Source organism: Acomys minous, assembly GCF_964271855.1.
Source record: "Acomys minous genome assembly, chromosome: 8".
Lineage (NCBI taxonomy): Eukaryota > Metazoa > Chordata > Mammalia > Rodentia > Muridae > Acomys > Acomys minous.
Window position 1 is genome coordinate 30,407,707 of NC_140489.1, and position 25,004 is coordinate 30,432,710.

Below are 25,004 nucleotides of genomic sequence, written 5' to 3' on the forward strand. Positions count from 1 at the left end.
GGGCTCTCCCCACACTCCACAGCATCTACAGAAGGCGACTGCTGACTTAGCATTGGATTACAGGGGCCTCTGTGAACCTGAGGGTCTTCTGCACTACCTTGCCTCCCCTTAAGGACCATAATGCAGGAGGAGGAGGTCATTCCCATCACTCCAGAGGTAGAAGATACCAGGGACAGACATGGCAGTAAGGGACCACATTATCTGTGAGTGGCAACAGCGTAGTAGACATCTTGGGTTTGGGTTTGAGGGTGGTGATTTTGTTTTTTGTGTGTGTTTGGTAGTTTTGAGTTTCGGAGGTTGTTTGTTTTTCAAGCTAGGGTTTCTCTGTGTAGTACTGACTGTCCTGGAACTTGCTCTGTAGACCAGGCTGGCTTCAAACTCAAAGAGACCAGCCTGCCTCAGCCTCCAGAGTGCAGGGATTAAAGGTGTGTGCCTTTAATCTGGCCAGTTAACATCATTTTGATACATGTGACATTTAGTCCTCCTGAAGGTCCAGGAAAGACAATGTCCTTATCTCCGTTGCGCCCACGAGAGATTATATTACTTTCCTAACGATCCACAGTTAGAAAATCATAGGGCAGGCCTTGGTGCAGAAGGGGTTCTCTGACACTCTTCTAGCCCCGGCCTGCTTCTGCACCGGAAGCACCTGCCTGGAGTATCCTGGGGGCCCTTGACACTGAGATGAGGCTGGGCCCAGCTGGAAGGTGGTGTAGTTCCGCCTGAGGTTTTGTACATTCTGCTTAATGCATTCATAGCTCAGCTAGAATCCAGGCTTTCTAGGATCCCTCCAGGGGTACCCAGATCAGTGGAGGTAAATATTTAATAACAGGTTCCTATGGGGACAAAACTAGACCCGGGTTTATAACACTTGCCAATTTCCATGGTGCGGACACTTCCTCTGGGGCTTGTTTCGAGCTCCTAAGTTGATGTCACCGAATGAGAAGTGGGGAGAGATTCATAATCAGCTCTAATGCTGCATGAACTGGCTGCAGCATACGCTGGACTCAGACCCAGTGACCTTGGCTCAGCCTGAACTATGGACATGGCTCCTGGTTGTGGTCTATTAATTTGAGGGAGGCATTGGAGAGAGTAAGCCAGGTTATCAGAACTGAGGTCAAACTCTGCTCCCTCCACTTTTTTCTTTTAACTCTGTGACTTCCTTGACCTCCCATTTCTTCATCTGTAAGATGAGAGAGAGTATAATAAACAGCATCTCCCGCACAGGGCTGTTGGGAGGGTACAGTTAATGGCCACAGTGTCTGGACACGTGCCCAATCAGCTAGCTCTTTAAGGACATTAGTGACACATTGACAGCCCTGACTAGAGATCACTTGAATTGTCCTAGATTTTAACCTCCTGCATGTCCCACAGGAAAGAGTGAACCTCTCCGACTCCTCAAAATGTAATTCAGGCCCTCTGTGATTGGGGTACCTCACCCTGACTGCTTAGGCTATGCCAGATTCTCAGGCCTTCCCCTGGGGGGGGGGGCGGGGAGCAGAGATTAGAGCACATTTAGTCCTGTCTCCTCTGGCTCTGGGAAGGAAGATAAAGAGGAGCTGTGGGTTTGGGGCTTTGGTTCCTCCACATAGGGCATCAATCCATTACTCCCATGAATCCTTCAGACCTTGGATGCTGCCGAGAGAAGAGGCAAGAAGGGTCCTGCGTGAGGACCTTCAGGAAGTACACGCTGGGTGGAATGCGGGGCGGGATGCAGAACAGCCAGGTGGGTTGCAGAAAGCGCTGTCCCTTAGTGCTCTCGCTTGAGGTCTTCTGAACTCATTAGGACACAGGCCTGTTGCCAGGCTAACTCGAAGCCTTGCTCCTCTCCTGCTCCAGTCAGAGACCCAGAGATACACAGAGAGATGGAGAAGAGCAGACTAGGTTGTGCCCAAGCGTCCCTCGGGTGAGGGTGAGCAGATGCTTTCATGGGCCTTGGATGGAGCAGGATAGAAGGCCTCCCAGAAGTTCTAAAAGGCAGAAACCAAGCACGGCGCATCTCCCACAGGGCCACAGTCTGTTCATAACCTGAGGGTCAGGGACACTGATTTGTATCCATGGAACAAAGGACTCTAGAGACCTTGTCACTCACGCCCTTACAGTACATCTGAGGAAACAAGAGACTCAAAGACAGTGATGATAGAGGACGTGAGTTCTCCAGTGCCCGGGCCACTGGAGCGGCAGTGCTATCTGACAGATGGCCAGCTGCATGCTCTGAGTGGCAAGCACAGGACTTACCTGAGTGCTTTTAGAAAATAGTATTGTATGTGTCTTCCTCAGTAACTACAACCACTGAACTGGCTGGCTAGCTAGTCCCAGAAATCCTACAGTTTTCCACCTCAGTGCTAATATTACAGCCGACTGGCCTTTTTCCTTTTGAGACAGGGTTTCTCTGTGTAGCCTTGGCTGCCTTAGAGTCGGCGCTCTGTAGACCAGGCTGGCCTGGAACACAGAGATCTGCTTGCCTCTGCTTCCCCAGTGCTGAACTGTCTCCCTAGCCCTTGTTTTCTTTGTTTTTGTTTTGGAGGGTTCGTTTGTTTTGGGGTTTTATCACCATTTTCAGTAGATCATGGGATGGCAGACTGTGACTTTGACTCAGTGGATACGTAAGTAGTGCATTACTAGTTGCTGCTCTGGGGTTGCAGGGGTGGAGGTCCGTTCTGATTCAACAGGCTGAGGCCGAAGCCCACACTTGAGATGACTGTGGTTTGGCCTCCAACCCTTAAGCTGAGAACGTTGGTAGGCTCAAAGTTGTACAAATGCCCCAGTCAAACCCAAGGCTTGACAGGGAAACCAGTTTGGTGACTTGAGTCCCCTAGCAGAACTCTAGGGAACACAGCAATCGGGGATGTGAGCAAAGACCATGAGCCTAAGAAATGGCAAGCCCAAGAATTTTCTGGTGGGGAAATGGGATTCACCTTGAACATTGGGCCCCGGGTCTCTTCATCAGAAATATGAAGTGGTTATTTACTCATGGGAGGGGAATGAGGCAACTTGTGTAGCCCAGCGTGGCTTAACCCTCTCAATTTCCCACCTCTCTGTAATGCTGAAATTTACAGGCATGCGCCACAAGCCAGCCCAGATAAGTAGTCGCATCACTAGTTTTCAAGAGTGAAACAATCCCAGAGGCTTGGCAAAGTCTGTTAGGCTCTGAAGCCTGGACATTTCCCAGGCCTCGGGTAGTCCCTGTCTAAGGCGGGTGCAGAGGGAGCGCCGAAGCCTCCCTGGGCAGGAGCGGGTGGGAGCTACCATAGCTTTAAAGGGCGGCTCTCTGGAGCTTCGCTTCAGGGCGCGCAGAGCTCAGCTGCCTGAGCAGGGGTCCCCGGAAGCGCCCTCGGTCAAGCTGCGTTGTGCATCCTCCAGCAAAGGCGCAGTTGTTGGGCCCCGCCCGACTAAGGCACTGGACCTGGAGGGGGGCTCCCCCGCGTCGCCGTGGAGATGGCGCTGCACGTGCGGTGACGGCGCCCACGCCCCGAGGGTCCCATCCTTGCACCCCGCGTTTCTCTGAGGAGAGAGAGCATGGAGCGCCCAGAGCCAGAGCTGATCCGGCAGAGCTGGCGGGCCGTGAGCCGCAGCCCTCTGGAACACGGCACTGTCCTGTTCGCCAGGTAAGAGCTGCGGGAGCACCCGGGTGCAAGTGGAGGGATGCCTGGCAGCAGTGGGATTACTGGACTTGTCACCGAGAAGGAGAAATGGCCCGCATGCAATGGTGCTCCCGGAGAGAGGGGTGTATGTGCAGCAGCGACAGGTGGTGCTGTCCCATCTGCTTTTCCCAGATAGTGGCTCCCATCTGAACTGGTTGGTGGATACAGTGCCCCCTACTCTTTCTATCTCATTGTCCTGTGGGTAGTGACTGTAGGGTCGCTCACAGGGGTCCAGGCGGGTAGGAGTGACCTGAAGGCCAGCTGCGGGTGCGCAGGCACCTGGATCTGTGGGACAGGCTCCCATGCCTTCCTACCTATGCACCCTGGAGCGGAAGAGGCGGCCCAGGAGAGCTCAAATCCAGCCACCAGTAATATGAACCCTTCGGTAGAAAGCACAGGCTTAGAACAGAGAAGGTCCAGCTGCAGGGCCACAGAAGTCCCAGTCTCACCACTGGGAAGAGAGAGAAAAGGCAGGCCCCATGGGAGAAGAGAGGCTGATTTTCAGGCTCGCCAAAGGAGTCACACTCCCCCATCACAGCTACCTAGGTTAGTCCAAAACTTCGGAACAGGACTTTTGCAAACCGTCTCCCAGTTGGAAGGGGAATGAATACATTCAGTCACACAGGAGTTCTACAAAAATGAAAGCTTTCCCCCAGCGAGGTTGGAATTTTCTGTTTGTGCCAACTGTATTTTTACTAAAATCATTTTCTCCCCGACTCTGATGCCCACTGTGGCTTTACTGTGTAACTTAAGGCAGCTTGCTTAGCCTCTCTGGGCTTCTCTTTCCTCCTCTGAACCCACTGCTTAAAAGTATGAGGTATTCACAACTACAGTTAGCCACGTGTGAAATGCTTGGTGCTCAGTAGTACAAAGAGTGTGTTCTGATGTCATCACCCTGTAAGCCATCTCAGATACAGGGACGTTGAGAAATTTTGATAGGGAAGTTTCCCCCTAGATTTCTGGTTGAGGTTCTTCCTGTCCCAAACTCAGCCCTCAATTTTTTAGGGAGGGGCTGCTGTCTGCCAGGTAATGTGAGAGGCTGGGGACACAGTGTCCTTTGGAGGGTGTCCAGAGAAGGGATGGGGGGAGACTGAGTAAGCTGGCGAGTGCCAGGTCAGGAGTGTACCGTGCCTTTCTTCAGGCCAGCCAGGGTCTGCTGTGGTTGCCACTCAGGGTGCTGATGACCCCTGCTCCCAACCCACAGACTCTTTGCCCTGGAACCCAGCCTGCTGCCTCTCTTCCAGTACAACGGCCGCCAGTTCTCCAGCCCTGAGGACTGTCTCTCCTCCCCGGAGTTCCTGGACCACATTAGGAAGGTGAGGGAGGTGGAGCCATGAGCTCTCAGATCTGCAAAGCACTGTCTTGGTAAAGGAGAAGGGACTTGGGATAAGGATGCACACAGCTTCTACACAGATACACACACACACACACACACACACACACACACGGCTTCTGCACACATATACAGCTTCGCACATTACTTCTGAATATACACACACAGCTTCTGCACGCGCACGCACATGGCTTCTGCACACATATGCACAACTTCTGCACACATACAGCTATACACACACACACACACACACACACACACACACACACACACACACACACCATTCTATTCTCTCTGGATTGGACCCAGCATCCTCCTCCACCCTGTTCTCAAGCCAGCGTGGCGCAGCCAGGTAAACTGCTGTCAACCTTGACCTGTGGCTCCCGTGGGTTGCATTGGTGGATCTTGGCCACTTGGAGCCACCTGGGCTGGTGATCCCTCTCAGTGCCTCATTTTACCCTTGTCCTGTGCAGGCAATACTATTCTGAAGGTATGTCAAAGGGTTTGAGATCCTCAAAAGAGAAGGGCGTCACAAGTGGAATATCAATCACAGAGCCAGCACCTACTGAGCACCTACTGTATACAGACACTGGCTACCTTCCACCTCTGATCTGGACATCAGCATTCTGAAAGCCTCCCTTGTTGAGCTCAAAGCCTGGGTTCTAGGCTGTGGTGGGAGGCAGGTAGGACTGTGCTGGGCCCTCTGTGTCTTTGGCAGGTGATGCTAGTGATTGATGCTGCAGTGACCAATGTGGAGGACCTGTCTTCTCTGGAGGAGTACCTGGCCAGCTTGGGCAGGAAGCACCGGGCAGTGGGAGTAAGCCTCGGCTCCTTCTCGGTGGGTAGTGGGGTACTTTCTTGCTTCAGAGCGCCAGACCAGCAGCTGCCACTCTCTCCCAGTTTGCCCCCCTCCCCCACCTCACAGCTCCAGGTCCTCAGATGACAAGAAATAAAAGTCGGCTCCAGTTCCGTTCCTGCTATGTGACTAACACTGACTTAGCTTCCCTGAGCCTCAGAGTTCTCTTTAACGGGACTTCTTTAAGAGCCATGAAGGCTGTCGGGCAGTGGTGGCTCACCCCTTTAATCCCGGCAGAGGAAGGTGGATCTCTGAGTTCAAGGCCAGCCTGATCTATAGCATGAGTTTCAGGAGAGGCAGGGCTACACAGAGAAACCTTTACTCAGAGTGAGGGTGGGGATGGGGGAGAGTGGGGAGAACCATGAAGTCTTAGCAGCCCTTGGCATCAGTCTATTTATAGGTATCAAATCACCCCAGAAATCCACCCTTAAAAGCAAATCCTTAGTCTTGTGGCTGGGCTCAGCTGAGCAGCTCTTTTTCTGGAGTCTTTTTGGAGTCCTCTGTGTTGAGGCCAGCTCCACTGGGGCTAGGGTGTCTAAGGCGACCTTGTGAGCTTTTAAGCTTTCCTCACGCTAGCTAAGTCTCAGCAAGGAAGGACTGCTATTCAGGGGGCCGGCTGCTACCAGGGTAATGAGCCCCAGTGTACAAGAGCTTAGAAAGCCTCTGCTGGCACCACTGTCGCTAACATCCCACTGGCCAGAACCAGTCACAAGAGTAACTTGTGCCAAAGACAGGATCCTACCCCGGTACACGTGTGTTCCAGGTGTGGCTCATGAGGAACCCCGGCCATGACGGTACCCAACCCCTTTGCTAGAAAGCTCTGTGAATAGGAAGCCTGGATGCTCTTGATTGCCTCTCCCATTGTGGGATAGAAGAAAAGCCTGTGTTCCCTTACTGGCAGCTGTCTCACCTGATGACTGGGTACCTCTTGCCTCCGCAGACAGTGGGCGAGTCCCTGCTTCACATGCTGGAGAAGTGCCTGGGTCCCGACTTTACACCAGCTACAAGGGCCGCCTGGAGCCAACTCTATGGAGCTGTGGTGCAAGCCATGAGCCGAGGCTGGGAGGGGGAGTAAGAGACAAGCCAGTGCGCCCACCTGTCCGTGTCTGTCTGCTGATCTATCTGTTGTGGCCTCAGCCCCTCCCCCAGGGCTTCTCTGCACTTTGGTCTTCATCTCCTTGGCCATCCTAGAGAGGTGATAGGAGAGGGCCCCTACTACCAAGAGGTGGTTTTTCCTTCTAGGGGGCCTCTGGGTTCCCCTCATCCTCACAGACATACTCCTGCATGCCTGGTTAGCTCTCTCCATGAGGCCAAATCATTCTGGTAGTGAGATGGAATGGGGGAGGGGGCGGTTCTTCTCATAGAAGCCTCTGCCAAGGTGATGTAAAGTGGCTAGGCTTCTAGAACCTTCCATCTTGCCTGCCCAGTGTGATGCTTTCCTGTCAGTCTGTTTACTTTCCAAAAACGAAGAGAAGGAATGGCTTTAGGGTTTCTGAGGATCTCAGGCAAGGGGAGCAGGGAAGATGGTGTTCTTCAGTGGCAACGAACACCCTGAGACTCAGCTGCTCAATACCCCGTATGTTCTTGGTTCAGCATTTCTGGTAGAAGCACCCCAATATTCTTTTGGGGGTACCCATCTGGCCAGCCAGAATGGAGAGAATAGTAGGGCAAGGAGGAGGAATGACCTCATCCAACATGGCTCAGAGCACTGGGACTCTTCCTGCCACCCTGTTCTAGCGGGGTTGAAGCTCTGCCTCTCCACCCTCTTCTGCTCTCTCACCACCACCACACACCCCAGCTATGGGCCCCTAACTCTGTGTTAAACATTTGAAGGTGGATCTATGCCTGGGCAGAGGAGCAGGAGAAAATACAGTGGGCCCTTGTTCCCATCCCCAGCCTCCCACACTTTCTTGACCTGTGCTGTGGTTCTATAAACTCACAATAAACATGTTCTGTGCGCTGACCCTCCATGGCTAGACTTTTTGTGGGCTTTGACCTGTGCTAGGTGAAGCCACAGAGTACTAGGGCTCAGAGCAGGGCGGGGTCGACATGGGACAGACATGGGGCAGCAGAGCTAAGGCCTGATTGGCTGGGAGAGGAAGCAGCCTGGGAAGGGAAGGCCAGAGGCAATGGGTGGTGGGTGGGGCAGCTTGGAGGGTCTTGGGCCCAGACTCGCTATGAGGCCACCAAATCCAGTTCTTTTTTTTCTGGGCACACACCTGGACCAGCTTCCCTTGGAACAAGTGGGACAGGGAACAGTTCTAACCAGTAGTCTGTGTGGCTATTAGGACACTTCTACACTGGCCACGCCCATCTCCAGATAGCCACGTGGACCTTATGCTCAGGCATTCACCAGTTTAATGCAGAGTTCACAGGCCAAACAAGAGTGACGAGAACCCTGTCCCTGAGTTGCTGCTTAGTGAAGGTTTCCAGTCTCCAGCATTACCCACTTAGAACTCAATTTGAATGAGACATAACCTCCTCTTGTATGTGTGCTTGGAATGGCCAGTGCTCTGGCTTGAATCTGAACGGGCTAGTTTTGAATGCTTTGCTGCCTAGCCTGCAGCAACTGTTTTGAGGGTGGGATCTGGTTGGTCAGAGTGGGCACTAAGGGGTGGACCTTTGAAGGTGGGAGCCTGATCCTGGTTCCCACCCTTCCTGGCCCGCTATGTTCTGAAACGCCACCATGGCACGTACCCACTGCTGTGAACTCCACAGGTCCTCCTGCCATGATGGTCTGAGATCTTCCAGAACCACGAGAGAGAATAAATCTTTCCTATATCATTTCTGTCAAGCATTTTGTCAGAGTAACACACACACACACACACACACACACACACACACACACACACACACACACAATCGAATAAGACACACAGCATACTTATTCCCCAAGGGAAGTAGTGCGTGGGTCTGTGGTGTGGGACCGCACAGGCAAGCAGCTATAAAAGCAGCCCAGGACATGGTAGGAGAGCTTAGCATGAGAAGTGACCATTGCCCAAGGAGGTGATTACTTTCCCATAGACTCCAGGTGGTGGGTGGGGTAGCTTCTGTTTCTCAGTATGGATGGGCAGCAAACTGGTACCAGCTGGATTTTGCATGTTCTTAGCTGGGCAGTCTTTTCTGTCCAGCTCAGGTCTTGGGGAGCAGTGGGGGCTGCAGACGTTGAGCAGTAGCCTGCCGGGAATGCTATTCCCACTGACGCACAGAAAGCATTTTCTCCACCTCAGCAGGCTGCAGCAGGCAGGATCTTGTCCCCTCCCACCCTACCCCATTTGACCTAACGACAGCTAAGCTCAGTTTTCTGTACTAGCCTAATGCCAGTGACCGAGTGACCTGGCTTAGTAAAAGCCAAACACCCTTCTCTGGCCTATGTCGTGAGCCACCACACATAGATGCTTGACCTCAAATATGCTACCATTCCATGTGTGTCTGTGTGTCTGTGAAATAACTCCTCCTCCCCTCTTCAGCCCCCACTCCTTTTAGTTCCGTGGTTAGCAGAATTCATCAGAAGAGTAGCTTTCTGGCTGCTGTGTTATTTCCAGACTTTACACACACACACACACACACAAAATGGGAATATACCACAGGCAGATTTTGTCTCCACTCTTACCTGCTGGGATCGGAGTCACAAGTAGCTTCCATCTTGTTCAGTTTGGGGGTCCTGTCTTAGCCTTCCACTTGCCGAGTTCATCGCTCCTTAATGTTTAACCTTCTGGAAAAATGCAACCAGCTGCAAAAATCCAGGGAATAACGGACCCCTCTGGCATCACCTTGAGGTTGGCCCTTCCCTGTTTTGTCTTTGCTAGAGTTTCTAAGCAAGGCTCCGTGTTCTTTACTTTGCTGCTTTTTCCTTAGGCGTTTCTAAACACTCTGTTCACATTTGAAGTCACGAACATCACAGCATCACCTCATGCCAGCTCCCCTGATTATCTCAGAATCATCAGTCTGCATCTTGCACCATGCTTTGCATCTGCTTAAAAGTCTTTAAAGTATTTCTGCGCCGGCTCCTTCCCTTCTCCCGCTGTCTCGTGGGAGAAACCAGGTCGTCTGCTGACGTATAACCAGCGTCCTCTACTTGGCTGATGCTCTGTGCTTCTCTGCCATAGTTCTGCTGCTGTGACTGGTGAGCCCTGAGGCTCCCTCCTTCCTCTCTGGGTGGCCCCCCTCCTCTGCTTCCTCAGGTGCCCCCTATAGCTCCTTTCATCACCTTTTGGGCTCTTCTCTCCCCCTTGTGTTGATTGCACCTCTTGGGCCGCCTTCTCATCTGTGCTTGCTCCCAGCCCAGCCTTGGCCAGTGCCTGACTTGAACATCATCCCAACTGACCCAAGGTTTAAAAGTTGCCAGCCTACCTTTCCGTATCCAGCCAGTGGCGTCTCAGATGTAGCATGGCCAGATGCAGTCTGCTCCAGGCACCTCGTTCCCAGCCAGTCTCCTTTACCGCTTGTCAAGTTCTTCTGGCTAAGATCTTGGAGTTATCCTGGCTTCTGGATTTCTCTCTGACCCACCTTCCTCCACGCAGGCCTCTCCAGCCCTTACGGTAGCATATGACACCACTTGTTGCTACCGTATCCCCTTTCACAGACAGCGCCAGTTGGAATTTCTGCTCCTCGCCCTGCCCCCCAGCCCCAGTGTTCACCTCGGTACATGACGGTGTCCTTGGTTACTGGGGCCAGGAAGAGGAAGGGAAGCAACTGCTCCCTAAGGACAGAGATTACACACTGTAAAAGTGGCTGAGGGTGACAATTGTATATTATAATCAACGTATTTAACAGTGCTTAACTGTATCCTTAAGAATGAATAAGATGGCAGGGTATGGTGGCATGCAACTGCAATCCTAGAGCTCTGGAAGACTGAAGAGTTTGTGAGACCCGCCTGGGCTATAGAGCCAGACTCAATTTTTAAAAAATGTATCTTATAATCTGGGGGGTGGGGGGGGGGAAAGGGAAATTATGTAAGACAATCCTATAACCCTTCTGCCTGCCGTGGCAGCTCCCCACATCACCAGAGGAAAGCCTGGAGTCCTAACAGAATCCCATCAGGCCCTGTTGCCCTCTCAGAACTTGCCTTGGCCTTCCCCTTCCTTGCTCACTCTGCTTCAGCCCCACTGGCCTTCTCGCTGCTCTTTGAGCCCTGCACTTATTCTTGTCGGCCCCTCCACGCTTCCTGCCCCCACCCCCATCCTCATCTGGATCCTAGAGGGCAGAAATGCCCTCCTGTCCCCAGTCTCATCTTGTTCTGTTCTTTCTTCAAAGCACTTAGCCCTGCCTGACACCCCATTATGTAACAGCTTTGTTTATTGCACTTGGAACCTTCTCTTGCCTAGGAATGGGCAGGCTGTCATGAAAGCCACTCTGGGCTGTGTTTAGAGAAGAGAGAAGAGGCGATTCCTTAAACAGTCGCTGAAGCTGACAAAGTAGAAAGGACCCCGAGGCCCAGGATGTGGCCAAATAAGAGTCATATTTATTGCAGGGGAAGATCCGTATGGCAGGACTTGTGCCCATTACTCATTTCTAGCCTGGGCTGATGAGACTGAGCTCTGTGAGGGTGTGTGGTACCTGAGGCAGGAACCATTTCCCCTCTCTGCCTGCTATACTTAGCTGGGGATTTCTGTAATACTGAGGTGACCAAGCACCCCACCCCACCCCCACCCCCGCCCCAAACCTTGGTCCATCTAGGAGACTCCCACTTGTCGCTGGAACAAAAGGCTTGGGTGATGCTGGACTGCAGGCTGTCAAAGCTGAAGGCTGGCAGATGTTCAGAAACAGTTCTCCTGGGCAGAGCTGGGAGCTTGCCCTTCTTGGAACCCCAGCTCCCCCATGTCCTAAGGCCTCCCACAGAGCGCCTGGAAGCCTGCAGTCGAGCTAGCAACCATGTTCCTCAGGACAGACCTGAGCTGCCACCAGAGAAGCAGCAGGGGCAGGGTGGCCAAGAGCTTCCTCTCCCTGTCCTGGGTTTGATGGCTTCCAGGCAGAAGTCACAAGGAGACTCAGGCTTTCCTGCCCTTCCTAGGCTAGTGGTGTCCAGTATGACCCTGGCCTGGGAGCCTCAGTGCCCTGTGGACATAGCCTAGAGGCTGGTGTTCTAGGCCTTCCTGGCACCAAGCCTTGTTCCTAGTCCCACCCCAGGCAGGTATACCCATCATCCAAGCCACCAGCCCTCCTTCCCTGAGAAGTAAAGGGATCCAGGCCCTGCATCTTCTGAGCATCCCTACCACCTTGGGCTACACAAGGCCCTCTATTCAACATTTCTTTGGGTCCTTTCGTGTCCACCTGCGCAGTGTCCCCTGAAAGGGTGGGAGAATCGTGGAATGTCCTAATGTCTGCAAGCTAGGGGTTTGTAGTTTCCAAGAAGAGGCAGACCCCCTGAGAGATAGCTGGCACTCCAGAAATTCGTGGTTTATTAGGTCCCTCTCTTGCAGCAGCTCAAATCCACAAAGCATGGTAAGCGGGCCCTGCTGAGAGGTCTTCCTCTCCTACTCTGGGGACGAAGTAACAGCCTAGTGTCAGGCACATGGGCAAAGATGACCAGAACTCAAGTCTCCTATACCCAGAGGCATGTTCCCTGGCAGAGAACTGTTTTCTTCTCCTTGCCACAAGAGCTTTACTTAAGCCACTTCTTTTTCCTTTTTAACATTTGATTTAATTTTAATTTATGTGCATTGGTGTGAGGGTGTCAGATCTTGGAGTTACAGACAGTTGTGAGCTGCCATGTGGTTGCTGGGAATTGAACCGTGGTCCTTTGGAAGAGCAGGCGGTGCTCTTACCACTGAGCCATCTCTCCAGCCCTACTTAAGCCACTTTCTGTCCTGCCCAGCCCTACCGCGTTGTCCCCCACTCTCCCGGAAACTGTCACTACCTCTTTTCTGTATCCCCAGATATATAGGCCAGAGCCCTGTCTGTGGCTCTACATGGGGGTGTCGCCCTGAAATCTAGTCTATCTGCTGTCCTGGCTTGGCTCTCGGCCAGGTGTGCTACTGCTTCAGCGGTCTCGAGGATGGCGTTCCCTTGCTGCACGGAATGACGCAGAGCCACTTCCTGTGTCTCCAACCAACTGTCAGCAGTTACCAGGCCTCCCCTTTCTTCTACCCTAGACCTGGGACCAGGAAAGGCCATGGGGAGTAAAGAGATCCCAGCAGAGGCAGCAATGGCCCCAGGGTAGGAGTCACGCAGTGAGGTATGCTGTGTGATTTGGGGGTCATCCCTTAATAACTCTGGCCCCTTCCAAATGGAGAACGCCCTGTCGGTCCAAGGCAGAGGCACAGGCCAGCAGATGTGAGGAGGACTTTTTATTCAAGGCACAGTCATACATTAATAACAAGAAGGTTAGGCTCAGCATTCTGGCACATTCCTTTGGTGGTAGTGGCCATGATTAGCCTGTCTCCCCCACCCCTCCACCCCTACTCCCACCCCCACCCTCCCCAATGCAATGCTGCTGATAGGCACTTTGCTTCCAAAGGCAGCTTAGGGACAGGTAGGTAAGGTGGGGTGGGGGGGGGGAGGGCTGTTCCAAGCAAGAGTCCCCTCTAGGAGGCTCTTTGTCATTCTGGGTCTCCTAGAAGGCAGCTCCCTCCAGAAAGGATCAAGATGGATGGGCTGAGTATGGCCCAGGCTGGGATGATGAGCAATGGGCTAGGATAGCAGGTGTTGAGGAGGTCCAGGAAGTTGTCGGCATGTGTAAGAAGATGAAGGAGTCTGGCCTCTAGTGACCTTGCAAACTCAAGTCCTGGGAGAGCACTTGCCCAACATTAGCATCAGAACCAGGCTGTGCTGGACCCAGATCCAGAGGAGGAAAGCCCTCCAGCCATCCAGCCCTGCTGTTTGTTGGACCCCTTGAATTGGAAGCTTCCATGGGTGGGTTACAGTGGCTGGGGGGTGGGGGGCTAGAAGGGAGGACCAGCAGCACCAGACAGAGCTACAGGGATCTGGGACAGGTGCCAACAAGCAGTGGCCCTGGTCCAGCTTCCGGTTACATTCCAAATCAAGACTGGGGAAGGGGGTGAACTGCCACTCCCCACTTTGGAAAGATGGGCCTGGATGTTGGGCCTGACCACTCTGCTATAAAGACGTTCTTTCCCCAGTTGATAAAATCCCAGGGGTGAGGGCCTTGGGGTACTGGGGTGTATAAGTCTATGGCTATATATAAGTCTCCCCTTATTCCGAGCTTCACAAGGAAAGCTTGACCTCTTTCCCAGCTGACTCAAGCTGTCCGCAAAGATCACCATGCTAGTATTTGGGACCAAGCCCTCAGCTGTGACACTGCCTGCCCCTTGAGCAACTATTTCTGCTCTGACGTGATGCTTGGAACTGCCTGAGGGACTGGGCTGTGATAGAGGTGGGCCCAAGTGATGTTTTCAGGGCAGCCATGGGTGGAGGAGATGCTGAGCTGGATAGAGCCTGGACCCACCTGCAATGAATGGACAGCAAAGAGGGATCCAGATATCTGGGGAGGAGCTTCAGGGGCTCAGGAGCCTATAGACCCCTTGGTTCAGGTGGCTCAGGCTTACAAGGCAGAAGTTGCAACACCTCAGCATGGTGCAGAGGGGCCGAGTCACCAGCATTGCAGCTGTTTGCTCCTTTAATTGGAGGCAGATCTGGGAAAACAGCTTGCCCTCCAGAAGGGTCTTCTCCATGGAGGCATCACTCCTCCTCTATGTAACCCTGGCAGGACTAGGGTAACACCATCACTGTCTGAAGCAACGAGAGCGTCTGAGCCAGTACCACGCTGGAAGCCAGGCAGCTTGATAGAGAAGGAGTCCCTTCTGAGGGCAGGGGATGGCCAGTGCCTTCAGTTTGCAGCCGGAACTGTCACCAGTCTTGGCCATGCTGAGGCTCAGTGCTCCCAGACATGGGGCAGGGGATGTCCTTGGGTGGCCGCCTCTAGGCTTTGGGGACCTTCTCATTTATCCTTGGGACTTAGAGAGGTGTGTCTTGTGTCTGATTTCCATGGCCCAGTTTTGGAGAGAAGACGTTGTTTCCTGAACTCTCTGCCACCCCTACACACACACACACACACACACACACACATACACACACACGCATGCACACACACATATACATATGCACATACACATGTGTCTGCACACACGCGCCTACGCGCATGCACACACATGTACACATGTGTACACACACACACACACACACAAACACCCTTAAGTCAACCAGTAAGGATTAGCCATGGTTTCCTTTACCACATGCATGTAGGTCTCCTTTAATGAGCCTGAGTAGCTATCATTATATGCAGATAGCAGGGCAGAGAATCAGGGAAGGCCTCAATCACTTCCCAGGGCTGTCCCAGCTGCCCCTTTACTCAGGGGGTGAGTACAGAGTTTCTAGATGCTCCACAGGGAAACCTGGGCCTTATCCACAAGACCCAGTAACACATACCTTTGTCTGTTCAGACTGCAGTGGATGACCCGGGTCTGGAGCAATCCTTGAAGGGCAGCTGGACTAGGGGGATGGTAAAGGCCCAGGAAGCCTTCAGTGGGCCTCTTCCCATATGCACACTTGCCCACTTTGACCCCAGCAAGCACGTGGCATTTCAGTCTCTTGTGTCCGGGACTTCAGCCACCGCTCCCAAATCCTGCCCTTTTCTGGCTAGTCAGCAGGTTTGGCTCTTCACAGGGCCACAGGGTGACATATGTCTCCTCCAGGAGCTTCTCAAAGTCTGGGGGAGGGAGCTCCTTCCTGCCTCCCCCTGCCAGGCTCTCCCCTGGCCCCCTAACTGGAGTCCTAATCAGTGGCTCCGGCCCTCAAGTTCCAGCCCTTCCTGGAGCTGGGCTGAGTCCAGTTCCCTCGCAAAGCCCCTCAGACCACTGTCTTCTTCTCCCTCTTCTGGCTGGCTGTTCATGGTGCCATAGGTGTGCCGGGCTGGGGAGGAGGCGGGGGTCAGGTTCAACTCCGGCTCCTGTAGCACGGTGGCCACGTACAGCTGCTCGGAACAGAGAGGGGAAGATGAAGCAAGGTCATATTGGAAGGCAGGTCTAGAGTACACCCTCTCTACTCATACGTCACCCAGTTAGCTCTGCCCCCTCCAAGCCCTGGGTCCTCTCTGCCCCCGTCCCCCCCATCCCCCCACCCCTACCCTCCCTCTCCTACCCCCCCATTTCCTCCACCTTGCTTCTCATTCAGTGAGCTCCGAGAGATGAAGGCTGTTCACTACCTTGGAGTTGCCAGAGTTAGTCTAGAGGCAGGCTTCCTAACTCCCCATCTACAGCATGCGTTCCACACAGTATCCGTCCCACTCAGGCAGAATGCAGAGGAAGATGGCCTAGGGCCTCCCCGAACTGGACAGAACTCCATTTATCAGCTAGTATGTTTTGCTGCAACACGTCACGTCACAGATTTCAGAACTGAGAAGTGCTAGCAGGCTCCTGTCACACTTGACAGCTGGTGTTAAGGATGCCGGGGAAGGCAGCAGATTAGGGAGACACAGGAAGTGCCGGGGGAAAGGGCAACCTGTCATCTCTTGTAGTGGCTTTCAATCTACTAGGCAATTATGAGATGGATGGAACTCTTTTCCTACTCCAGTATAAACAGAAACCCCCAGTTGGGAACAGTCCTGAGAGCTATCTAGACACATGTGCCAAAGCACACACTAGAGACATTTTAGCTGCTAAAAAAAAGGGGGGGGGGTGGAATTGTAGTTGGACAGCAGAAAACCTGGGTAGCATACCCAGTGGTCTCATTAGGAGTGAACGGGATGTTACAGATCTCCAAGGTGACACACTGTACTTCCAGGGTCCATTGTAGCCTCAGCATGGAACCTGAGCCTCTCAAGCCTCCAGCTTTCAGGCAACGGGGACGGGAGGGAAAGGTGGGGACACTCTGCAGGGACTGCCTTGGCCCTTCCATAGTCCTAATCTAGCATAGACACTCAACCGGTTCTGGGTTTGGGCCAGTTATAAAAGATGAGTAAGAAGGGCATTTCAATATGGGTAGGCAAAAAAAAAAAAGGTCAAAATTCATATCCATGGCAACATACTGATAGTTACACGGGTTATAAAATGGCACGTGCAGAAGAATTTCATTTTAGCAAAAACCCATATATACATAATAGAATTCCATACGTGTACATATAAGCATAAGCTATTTGGAAGAGAGACACGTGTCTGGAGATGTCGAGAAGAATGTACACCACTCAGTGACCGTCCCTGGGTGGTGGGAATAGGAACTTTTTATTTCCTCATTCTTGCTCCTCTGTCTTTCATCCCCACAGTTGCCTACCACGTTCAGATCCCACTGTTGTAAACATAAAGGATTTTTAAGAGTTTAAGCCGGGCATGGTAGCACATGCCTGTGCAGCCCCTGCTACTCTGGAAGCTGGTGTGGGAGTCACTTGAGCCTGAAGGTGGAGGCCAGGTAGCCCATATGGAAACCCTGTCTCAAAAAATAGATATATGCATAAATAGTAAGTTCTATTCATTCATCCCTTGTTTGTCTGTCTGTTTGCTTGTTTAAGCACAGATTTTATAGCCATGTGGACCTGGCTCAGACTCGGTTCGGCCACTGGGGTCTAAATTAGTGGATCTCGTAGGGTAGGTACATAGCTTACTAGAACGCTTACCCAATATGCGTAAGGCCGTGTGCTCAATCAATCTTCCACACAGCAAAATGGTAATAGTTTAAAATTTTGGGGATTAAAAGCCCTGTCATGGAAGTTTATTAACCCAGAGAGATAACAGCAAGGCTTGTAGCTCTTATATTTCCCCTGCTAACAGCGAGGGTGCTCCCATTGGCCAGAGAAAGTCATCCCTGAGAGGCTCTTTGTCTCTTCCCTGTCTCTCGAGACAGTGTGTCACTGGCTGTAGGGCTTGGTTTTTGTTTTTGCTTTTTGTTTTTCCTTTCATGTGAGACCCAGCCATGGTTCTGACACTGCTACTGTCTGTGCACAGGGCCAGGTGGGTCTGCCTGAAGCTGTTGGACTCTGACCCAACTCTACCCACCACTAAAACAAAAAAAAAAAACAAAACAAAACCCTCTGGGCTGTGTGGGCCCTGCCCAAAGCATACTCTGTATATCCAAATTGAACAATGTCTTCTGTTTCCCTACAGTCTCCAGATCATCTCTTCCAGCCCTTGCCCCAGGCTCTTCCTCTTCCTCAAGGCTCTTTCCATACCCTCTTTCACCTGGCAACCTTTCCTCCCATTCCTCCAGTTCCATGACATGGTCCCTTTTGGGGGAAACTTCCCCAAGTGCCCAGGCCTGCTGGCACCCTTCTTCAGTGTTTGTTGGAGGCCCGAAGGTGCCTAGCACTAGGCTATGAAGGACCTGTGCCCAGCTCCGAATGGGCATAGATGATTGCAGTGAGCACATGTGGTAGGGATGAAGGTGAGGGCTCCTGCCATCCAGGCAAGCCAAAGGGCATGGGAACCTCTGTGCCCAGTCCACTGTCCAGCCTCAGCTCCTGGCAGGCTGGCGGGCTCATCAGTCCGGTGCTGCCCCTGCCTTACCATTCACTGGGTCCGTCAATAGCTCCCTGCAGCTCTGTGTGCACTGCTCTGGCCAACGCCTGTGCCCTGGGGAGGCGGCCTTGGGTCCTGAGGCCAAGCCCCAGCATGCCCCTGCGTCTATTTGATTGAGGAGTCTGAGATCTGGGGCTCCCTGATGGAGTACGTCATCTCTGGCTGACTCCTCTCGGGGTGACTTCTATTGTCTGTCGTGCTAGAGCTGGATCTTCTCACCCCGCTCTTCAGCCAGGGCCACGGAAGCAATTGGACCTGGGCCAAGTCCTGCTGCGTCAGAAGAGGGGACCCAGGGGTCCCGGCTCCTCCCCAGTACCCAGGGTAGGCACTAAACACTGGTGTCTCTCCCCACCCCCACGTTGTTGGAGTGCACCAGCCCTGCAAGGCCCCAACCCTCCTGACTTGTCCCCAGGGTGGAGGCAGAAACTCACAAGGGAGGTGGGCGTGGAGGTCGTGCTGCTCGGTTCCACATCAAACACAGTCTCTGATTCTTCCTCAGGCTGCAGTGAGGAAAGGAAGGGTGGTCCGTCACAGGATGGGGGCTGCCCTTTGCCCCGTTCCCGTTCTTTATCTGAGCTTCTGACTTGCCACTTTGACCCTCAGCCTTTTCCTTTTTCTGTATTTTCGAGACAGGATTTCGCTGTGTAGCCTTGGCTGTCCTGGACTCACTTTGTAGACCAGGCTGGCCTCGAACTCACAGCCTCTGCCTCCCAAGGGCTGGGATTTAAAGGGATGTGCCACCACTGCCTGGCTAACTCTTTCTCTTTCTAGACCTTCAGACCAGCAGGCAGGGCAGAAGCCCAGAAGAAAGAAGGAAAGGGTTGGATGCCAAGAATCCCTTCTGGAATGTTCTGTCCCCAAAACCACAAAGGGGGAATGATCAAAGTTGGAATGGGGTTTCACAGGTGGGCCTGCTTGGACTGTGTCATTGTCTAGGAATTCCCAATCAATCTTACCTAGGTGTCCTACCACCCTCCATCTCTAGGGTGGCACAAAGGCAAATAGATTTGGCGACATATCATAATATTAGAGCGTGTGTGTGTGTGTGTGTGTGTGTGTGTGTGTGTGTGTGTGTGTGTTGGAGAAACATTTATTATGGTCCTACTCTAGCTTGGCACTCCAGCCAGCAATAGTGGTGGATGCCTGTGCTCCAACCAGGTCCCAGATACAGACAGAGAAAGAAGGATGTGCTTCCAGAAGGCTCCCTCTGCAGGGTGCTGTGCCTCAACCCAGCTTTCTGTATATACATCGTTCAGAAAGGAAACGGTTTGCTGTTATAAAGAACCAGTTACTGTAAGCAGAAGGTCAATTGGAAAGATAAGCATGCAATCACAAAGAGCAAAAATTATGTTTCGCCCGCCCCAGCATGGATGTTCACCCTGGGAAATGCTGACGCAGACACTCAGCATTGCTGGTAGGCCTTCTGAGGTGGTGTGGATGTACTCTTGTCTCTGGCCTAATGATTAGATTGGGTACCCCTGCCAAAGAGCCAGAGGATTCACGAGGGATGCCTCTTAACAGACATCCTCAAGTGCCCCATAGCCTGGGCTCCATTCACCACCATCCCCTGTCTCCCTCCATTTCTTCCTCCTTCCCCCTTGCAGTGGTACTCACAGTGGCTGGACCAAACTCCTGTGGCGGGAGAGACAGGCTAGCAGCAGCCTGTTATTTGGACGAGGTGTTGGTGGGGGTGGGGGGTGGGGTGCTGTGTCTTTAGATGACCACCCTGAGCTAGTGCAGAAGGCCAGCCCTCTTGTCCTGCTGTGTTCTGGGGGCCTCTACCAGGGTCTCTCAGAACTGTGTCCTCGAGACCAGAAGAATCAGGGGCGAGAAGGGCGAGCTGGCAACTCACCTCATATTTATGGACTATTCGGAGCTTCTCCAGAAAAATGCCAGAAAAGGCGATTACGATGGAGATGATGAGGGAAGTCAAGGAGAAGAAAGTGATGATGTGAAGGGTACCTGCCAGGGAGAAGAAAAGACAGTGGGCATGGAGCTTGTGCGCTGCAGTCAGGGTGGAAGTAGGGAAACGGAAGTGCTTTAGCAGATGCCTGGGGTCACCAGCTTCCGAACTGCCATGGGACCACTGAGCTAGGAAAGAGGAAGTCCCCCGCACAACACTCCCTCCAAGCACGGGGAGTGAGCGTGACATCCTAAGGGCATCCCTTTTGTTCTATTTGGCCAGTTTAGAATGTGCCTTACTCTGTATTCTACGGAAGAGAGAATTTGGATGGATTTAAATTTCCCACACCAATATCCATTAAACAAGCCCCTCTTAATCTATCAATTACCTGCTTCCATGGTTCCTCAAAGGTATCTTCGGGTCACCAGTTAGGCTACTGCCCCCCAGGCTCTGGCCCTCCTTTCCCCTCCAGGCCCATTACTAATCACACTGAAAAGCAACCCAGCCTTCAAAAGTCATTTACATATCTCATGTGTGAATATTTGATCTCCTTAATGGCAACAGGTTTTCTTTTTTTTTAAAGACTTACTTATTTACTTATTTTATATATAGTGGCCTGCCTGCCTGTACACATGCATGCCAGAAGAGGGCACCAGATCTCATTATCAATCTAGTGATGAGCTACCATGTGGTTGCTGGGAATTGAACTCAAGACCTTTGGAAGAGCAGCCAGTGCTCTTAACCACTGAGCCATCTCTCCAGCCCCAATGGCAACAGGTTTTTTAACAAGGTCGGTATGAGAAGTCAATTCTCTGGTTTCTGGTGACTGTCAGATGAAGCTCACTAGTTCACTGCTGTGCCGTAACCACAGAGGGCTGACATAAGCTGAAGCCTTGGATGCCCCTGACAAAGGCGTACGTTCAAACAAATTCTTAACAGATATAAAGCCACTTGGGAGGTGATGTGCAGATGAAAACCCAGGGTACAAGATGGCAAGTTACGATGTGATGGTCACAATTTTGTAAGTAAGAGCAAACTAATACCCTCAATTTGCTCTCTGCCCCTCAGCAAATGCTAGCCAGAGGGAACAAGAAAAAAACAAACAAACAAACAGCTCGACGCAGGGTGTGGTGGGGCACACCTTTAATCCCAGCACTCGGGAGGCAGAGGTAGGCAGATCTCTGTGAGTTCAAGGCCAGCCTGGTCTACAAAGTGAGTTCAGGACAGCCAGGACTACTGTCACAGAAAAACCCTGTCTCAAAAATAAAAATAAAAATAAAAATAAAAATAAAAATAAAAATAGAAAGGAAAGAAAAGAAAAGAAAAAGAAAAAGAATAGCTCTAGGTGGGATTATGGGTAACAGCTTTTGGTCTTTTGTTTTTTTCCATTTTTGATATTTAGAAAGATTCATTTAAGGAGGGAAAAAAAAAAACCAAGCCTTGCAAGTGGCAGGGAAAACCTTACAGATAGGAAATGGAATGTTAACAAATCACTGTGCTGTGAGCATAATGGAGGGCGTCATTCTGACAGAGGGCAAAGAAAATGCACCTCAGATGATATAAAATATTGCAACTAGAGAGAAGAGCAGTGGGGCTGGAGACAGCCTTGTGACGTGGTTGACCCAGCCGGGAGAAGGCTAAGGAGTACACAGCCTGTGGCCCCTGGGAACTTCTGTGAAGGTGCTTCTGGGCTCCCCAAGGCAGAAGAAGCATCTTTGTGTAACCAAAGGGTGAGGCAAGGCTAGCCACCTCTGCAGAAACGGATTCCTTTTTCTAGGTTCTAGCGAACCCATGAGAGCAGGCAGCGTATCGGCTCCTAGAGGAAACGTCATGGGGCCTGAGTCCCAAAAGCTGCTCTTCTATTTTCTGTCAATCTACATTTAGAATGAAGGAATGTGACATTTTATACTCAAGGCCAAAATGCACAGTGTTTGGACTTTACCTTTGCCTCAAAGTTCTGCCACGGCTAATAATACATGCACCGTGGCCCAGAGCAGTCACTAGGCATGGCCAAGTCCCACGAGCAATGTCCTTCTCACCTGAACCTTCCTCTTCTATCAGAGATGGTGTCAAGGGACTCACAGGGTCAGACAGAGCAGGCTGGGCACCCACCTACTCTCAGGATGGAGAAGAAGAGCATCCAGAAGAGCCCCAGGAGTGGTGCGAAAATGGCCTGGTAGACAGCGGCCATGTGGATCTGCTCATTCAGTTTGGTGGGCGCGTAGGAGTAGTACATGTTATAGCGGTCTGTGATGTGCTTCATGCACAGATACAGCAGCCCTGTGGACCGGAAGACAGAGATGCATTCACTGGCTGCACCAACCTAGCAGATCTGAGCTGCCCTCGGGTACCCACAGAGCTTAGAGGACAGGGATTGGGTTGTGGGAGACCTACAGAGATGACTTCTGTCACCTCTAGAACGGATTCTGCCGGCTTGGTGATGTCTTTCACTCGCACATGCTTTCAACCAACAGCCCTTGTTAGCAGCCATCAGAAGAGTCCCATGGCTTAGCCCTGTTCCTGCCACCTCCCTACCACAGGCTGTCCCAGAACTCCCCATGCTCTGGGACGTAGCCTGATGCTATGGATCTTGGTTCCCCCTCTCGTTTCAGATTGCATAGCCCTGGGGGTACCTTGTAGATGACTCACCAAAAGGGACAATTATAGGGCAAGTAATGCTATACGCCATCACCACGCTGAAGACGTTCAACATCCACGCATATTCTCGCCCAAACTGGAAATCCATGGCTTGGTTCTAAGGCAGAAGGCAAGGGTCACCCTGAGGTTGCCTGGCTCCCTTGTCTAGGCTACTTCTGGCATTCCTCTAGGGAACTGGCTGACACACTGTCCTACAGGCAACATCTCTTCCCACCGTGGAGTCTGGGAAACAGCCACCAAGGGACTGGAGAGATGGCTCAGAGATTAAGAGCACTCACTGACTGCTCTTCTAGAGGTCCTGAGTTCCATACCCACCAACCACATGGTGGCTCACAACCATCTATAATGTGATCTGATGCCCTCTTCTGGCATGCAGGCAGAGCGCTGTCCACATAATAAAATAAATAAATCTTTAAAAAAAGAAAGAACGAGCGAGCCACCCATGGTCCAGACTTCCATGTTGTGTCCCAGGGCTCCTAGCAGACCCGTTTCTTTCTCTCCCAGGAGAAGCTGAGAACTACATTGACAAAAGGGCTGGCCCTCACCTTTCGGATGTGGACTCTCTCCGGCTCTGATCTGGAAAAGAAGAGGCGGGTACAATACGTGCAGAGTGATCCCAGGCGCATCAGCTCCATGCCTGTGCCCAGCAGGGCCGCTGTGATCACGTAGTTGACAAAGAATGCGCCATTGTCTGGAAGGAACACGCACCTGGGCAGTGGGGGAAGGTGGGGGGTGGGAGCGCAATGGAAAGACAAAGACAGAGGAAAGAGATGTTGGGGAGGAAAAGAGAGAACCAGGAGAGGAGAGAGAGAAAGAGAAAGAGAGAGAGAGAGAGAGAGAGAGAGAGAGAAAGAGAGAGAGAGAGAAAGAGAGAGACAGAGAGAAAGAGAGAGACAGAGAGAAAGAGAGAGACAGAGAGAGAGAGGAGAAGGACACAGAAAAAAAAAAAGATCCATAAATAGGCACTCTGCAGAACGGCGTTTCTACCAATGACAGGTCACATAGGTGATGGTAGTGTAGTTTGTAGACTGCATGCCCCGGGGAGGTGGTAGGCACTTTAGTCTGTGAAGGTGCGCCTCGAGGTGCATTTCCCATGAATATACCAGGAACCTTATTTAACAAGCAGACATATGGATGGACTACATAAAATTCGGTTTAGAATGGACCTGTTAGGTGTCTAATAGACTCTGAATTCTGAATTTTTCACCTTAGAAGGGAAAAATATGACATCTTTTAATTTTTAAAAAAGTTTGGTTTTTATTGCTTTTAATTATGTACCTGGGCCTGTGTGTGGATATGTGCACATGCGTGCAGGTGCCCACAGAGGCCAGAGGCATCGAATCCCCCTGGAGCTGGAGTTACAAGAGGTTGTGAGGCAACTGGAGCGGATGCTAGGGGCCACACTCGGGTCCTCTGTAAGAGCGGTGCATGATCCTAAGGACTAAGCTATCTCTTCAGCCTGCACAAGGAAGGGCCTTCAGTGTCATTAGTCCCTAATTGAAACATGCCATTTCTTTCCATGAGGAACATCAGCGGCAAGCCACAGGGACATTAGCCATCGCTGTGACTGCGGCACCAACTCAAACCCCATTGTCCTCGTTGCTGACACCGTCTTATGTCACTCATGTAAAATGATGGTAGGTGCTAGACACGAAGCTACCCTGTGTAAAATTCTGTCTCCTTGAAGTGGGCTTGGCGTGGCTAGCCACCTTCCACCAGGGTCATGCAGAGGCTGCTTCTCCGAATGTCTTTAGTGTATGAAACACATGGGCTGCAAAGAACACAGTTATATAGAAATAGAGAATCATGGAACTAGTTTAAAGGCTGGGGAGATAGATAATCAGCATCTAGCACCTACAAAGCAAAGAAAGAAAACCAGTTCTCTGGCCAGTCAGCCTAGCTTAATCAGTGCTCTCCTGGTCCCAGTGAGAGACTGTCATGAAAAAAAAAAAGTTGGCCGCTCCAGAGGAATGACATCCAAGGCAGACTAGGTGTCACATGTGCATGCATACACATACACACACATGAATACATGCATACATGCACACACACGCACACACATACACACACATGCACATACACATACACATGCATACACATGCACACACACATACATATACACACATACACACGCACACACACATAAACA

The 25,004-nt window shown here is 51.8% G+C and overlaps 2 protein-coding genes across 15 annotated transcripts in view; one reads left to right on the forward strand and one right to left on the reverse strand.

Moving 5' to 3' along the window:
- The first annotated feature begins 1,372 nt into the window (after positions 1–1,372).
- NGB (neuroglobin) lies at positions 1,373–23,452 on the forward strand. 7 transcript variants are annotated; one of them, XM_084792707.1, is made up of 5 exons: positions 1,373–1,402; positions 3,361–3,605; positions 4,846–4,957; positions 5,693–5,812; positions 19,066–19,377. In XM_084792707.1, the coding sequence occupies exons 2-5, from the start codon at positions 3,517–3,519 to the stop codon at positions 19,228–19,230; spliced, it is 486 nt and encodes a 161-aa protein (XP_084648833.1). In that variant the 5' UTR covers positions 1,373–1,402; positions 3,361–3,516; the 3' UTR covers positions 19,231–19,377. The 7 variants fall into 7 exon arrangements, with proteins under 7 accessions (XP_084648833.1, XP_084648831.1, XP_084648832.1 ...); XM_084792705.1 differs by lacking the exon at positions 1,373–1,402 and adding an exon at positions 1,421–1,723; XM_084792706.1 differs by lacking the exon at positions 1,373–1,402 and adding an exon at positions 2,346–2,603.
- Positions 15,027–25,004, reverse strand: part of TMEM63C (transmembrane protein 63C) — a 71,748-nt gene continuing 61,770 nt past the window's right edge. For 7 of the 8 annotated variants that reach the window (XM_084792687.1, XM_084792688.1, XM_084792690.1 and 4 more), the window contains 6 exons: positions 23,401–23,563; positions 22,847–22,952; positions 22,310–22,477; positions 20,147–20,256; positions 18,726–18,794; positions 15,027–15,761 (listed from right to left, as the gene is read on the reverse strand). In XM_084792687.1, coding sequence (XP_084648813.1) covers positions 15,567–15,761; positions 18,726–18,794; positions 20,147–20,256; positions 22,310–22,477; positions 22,847–22,952; positions 23,401–23,563 — 811 coding nt within the window. In that variant the 3' untranslated portion in view covers positions 15,027–15,566. Of the gene's footprint in view, positions 15,762–18,282; positions 18,550–18,725; positions 18,795–20,146; positions 20,257–22,309; positions 22,478–22,846; positions 22,953–23,400; positions 23,564–25,004 lie in introns of all 8 variants that reach the window. The other variant, XR_014781210.1, reaches the window with a different exon arrangement.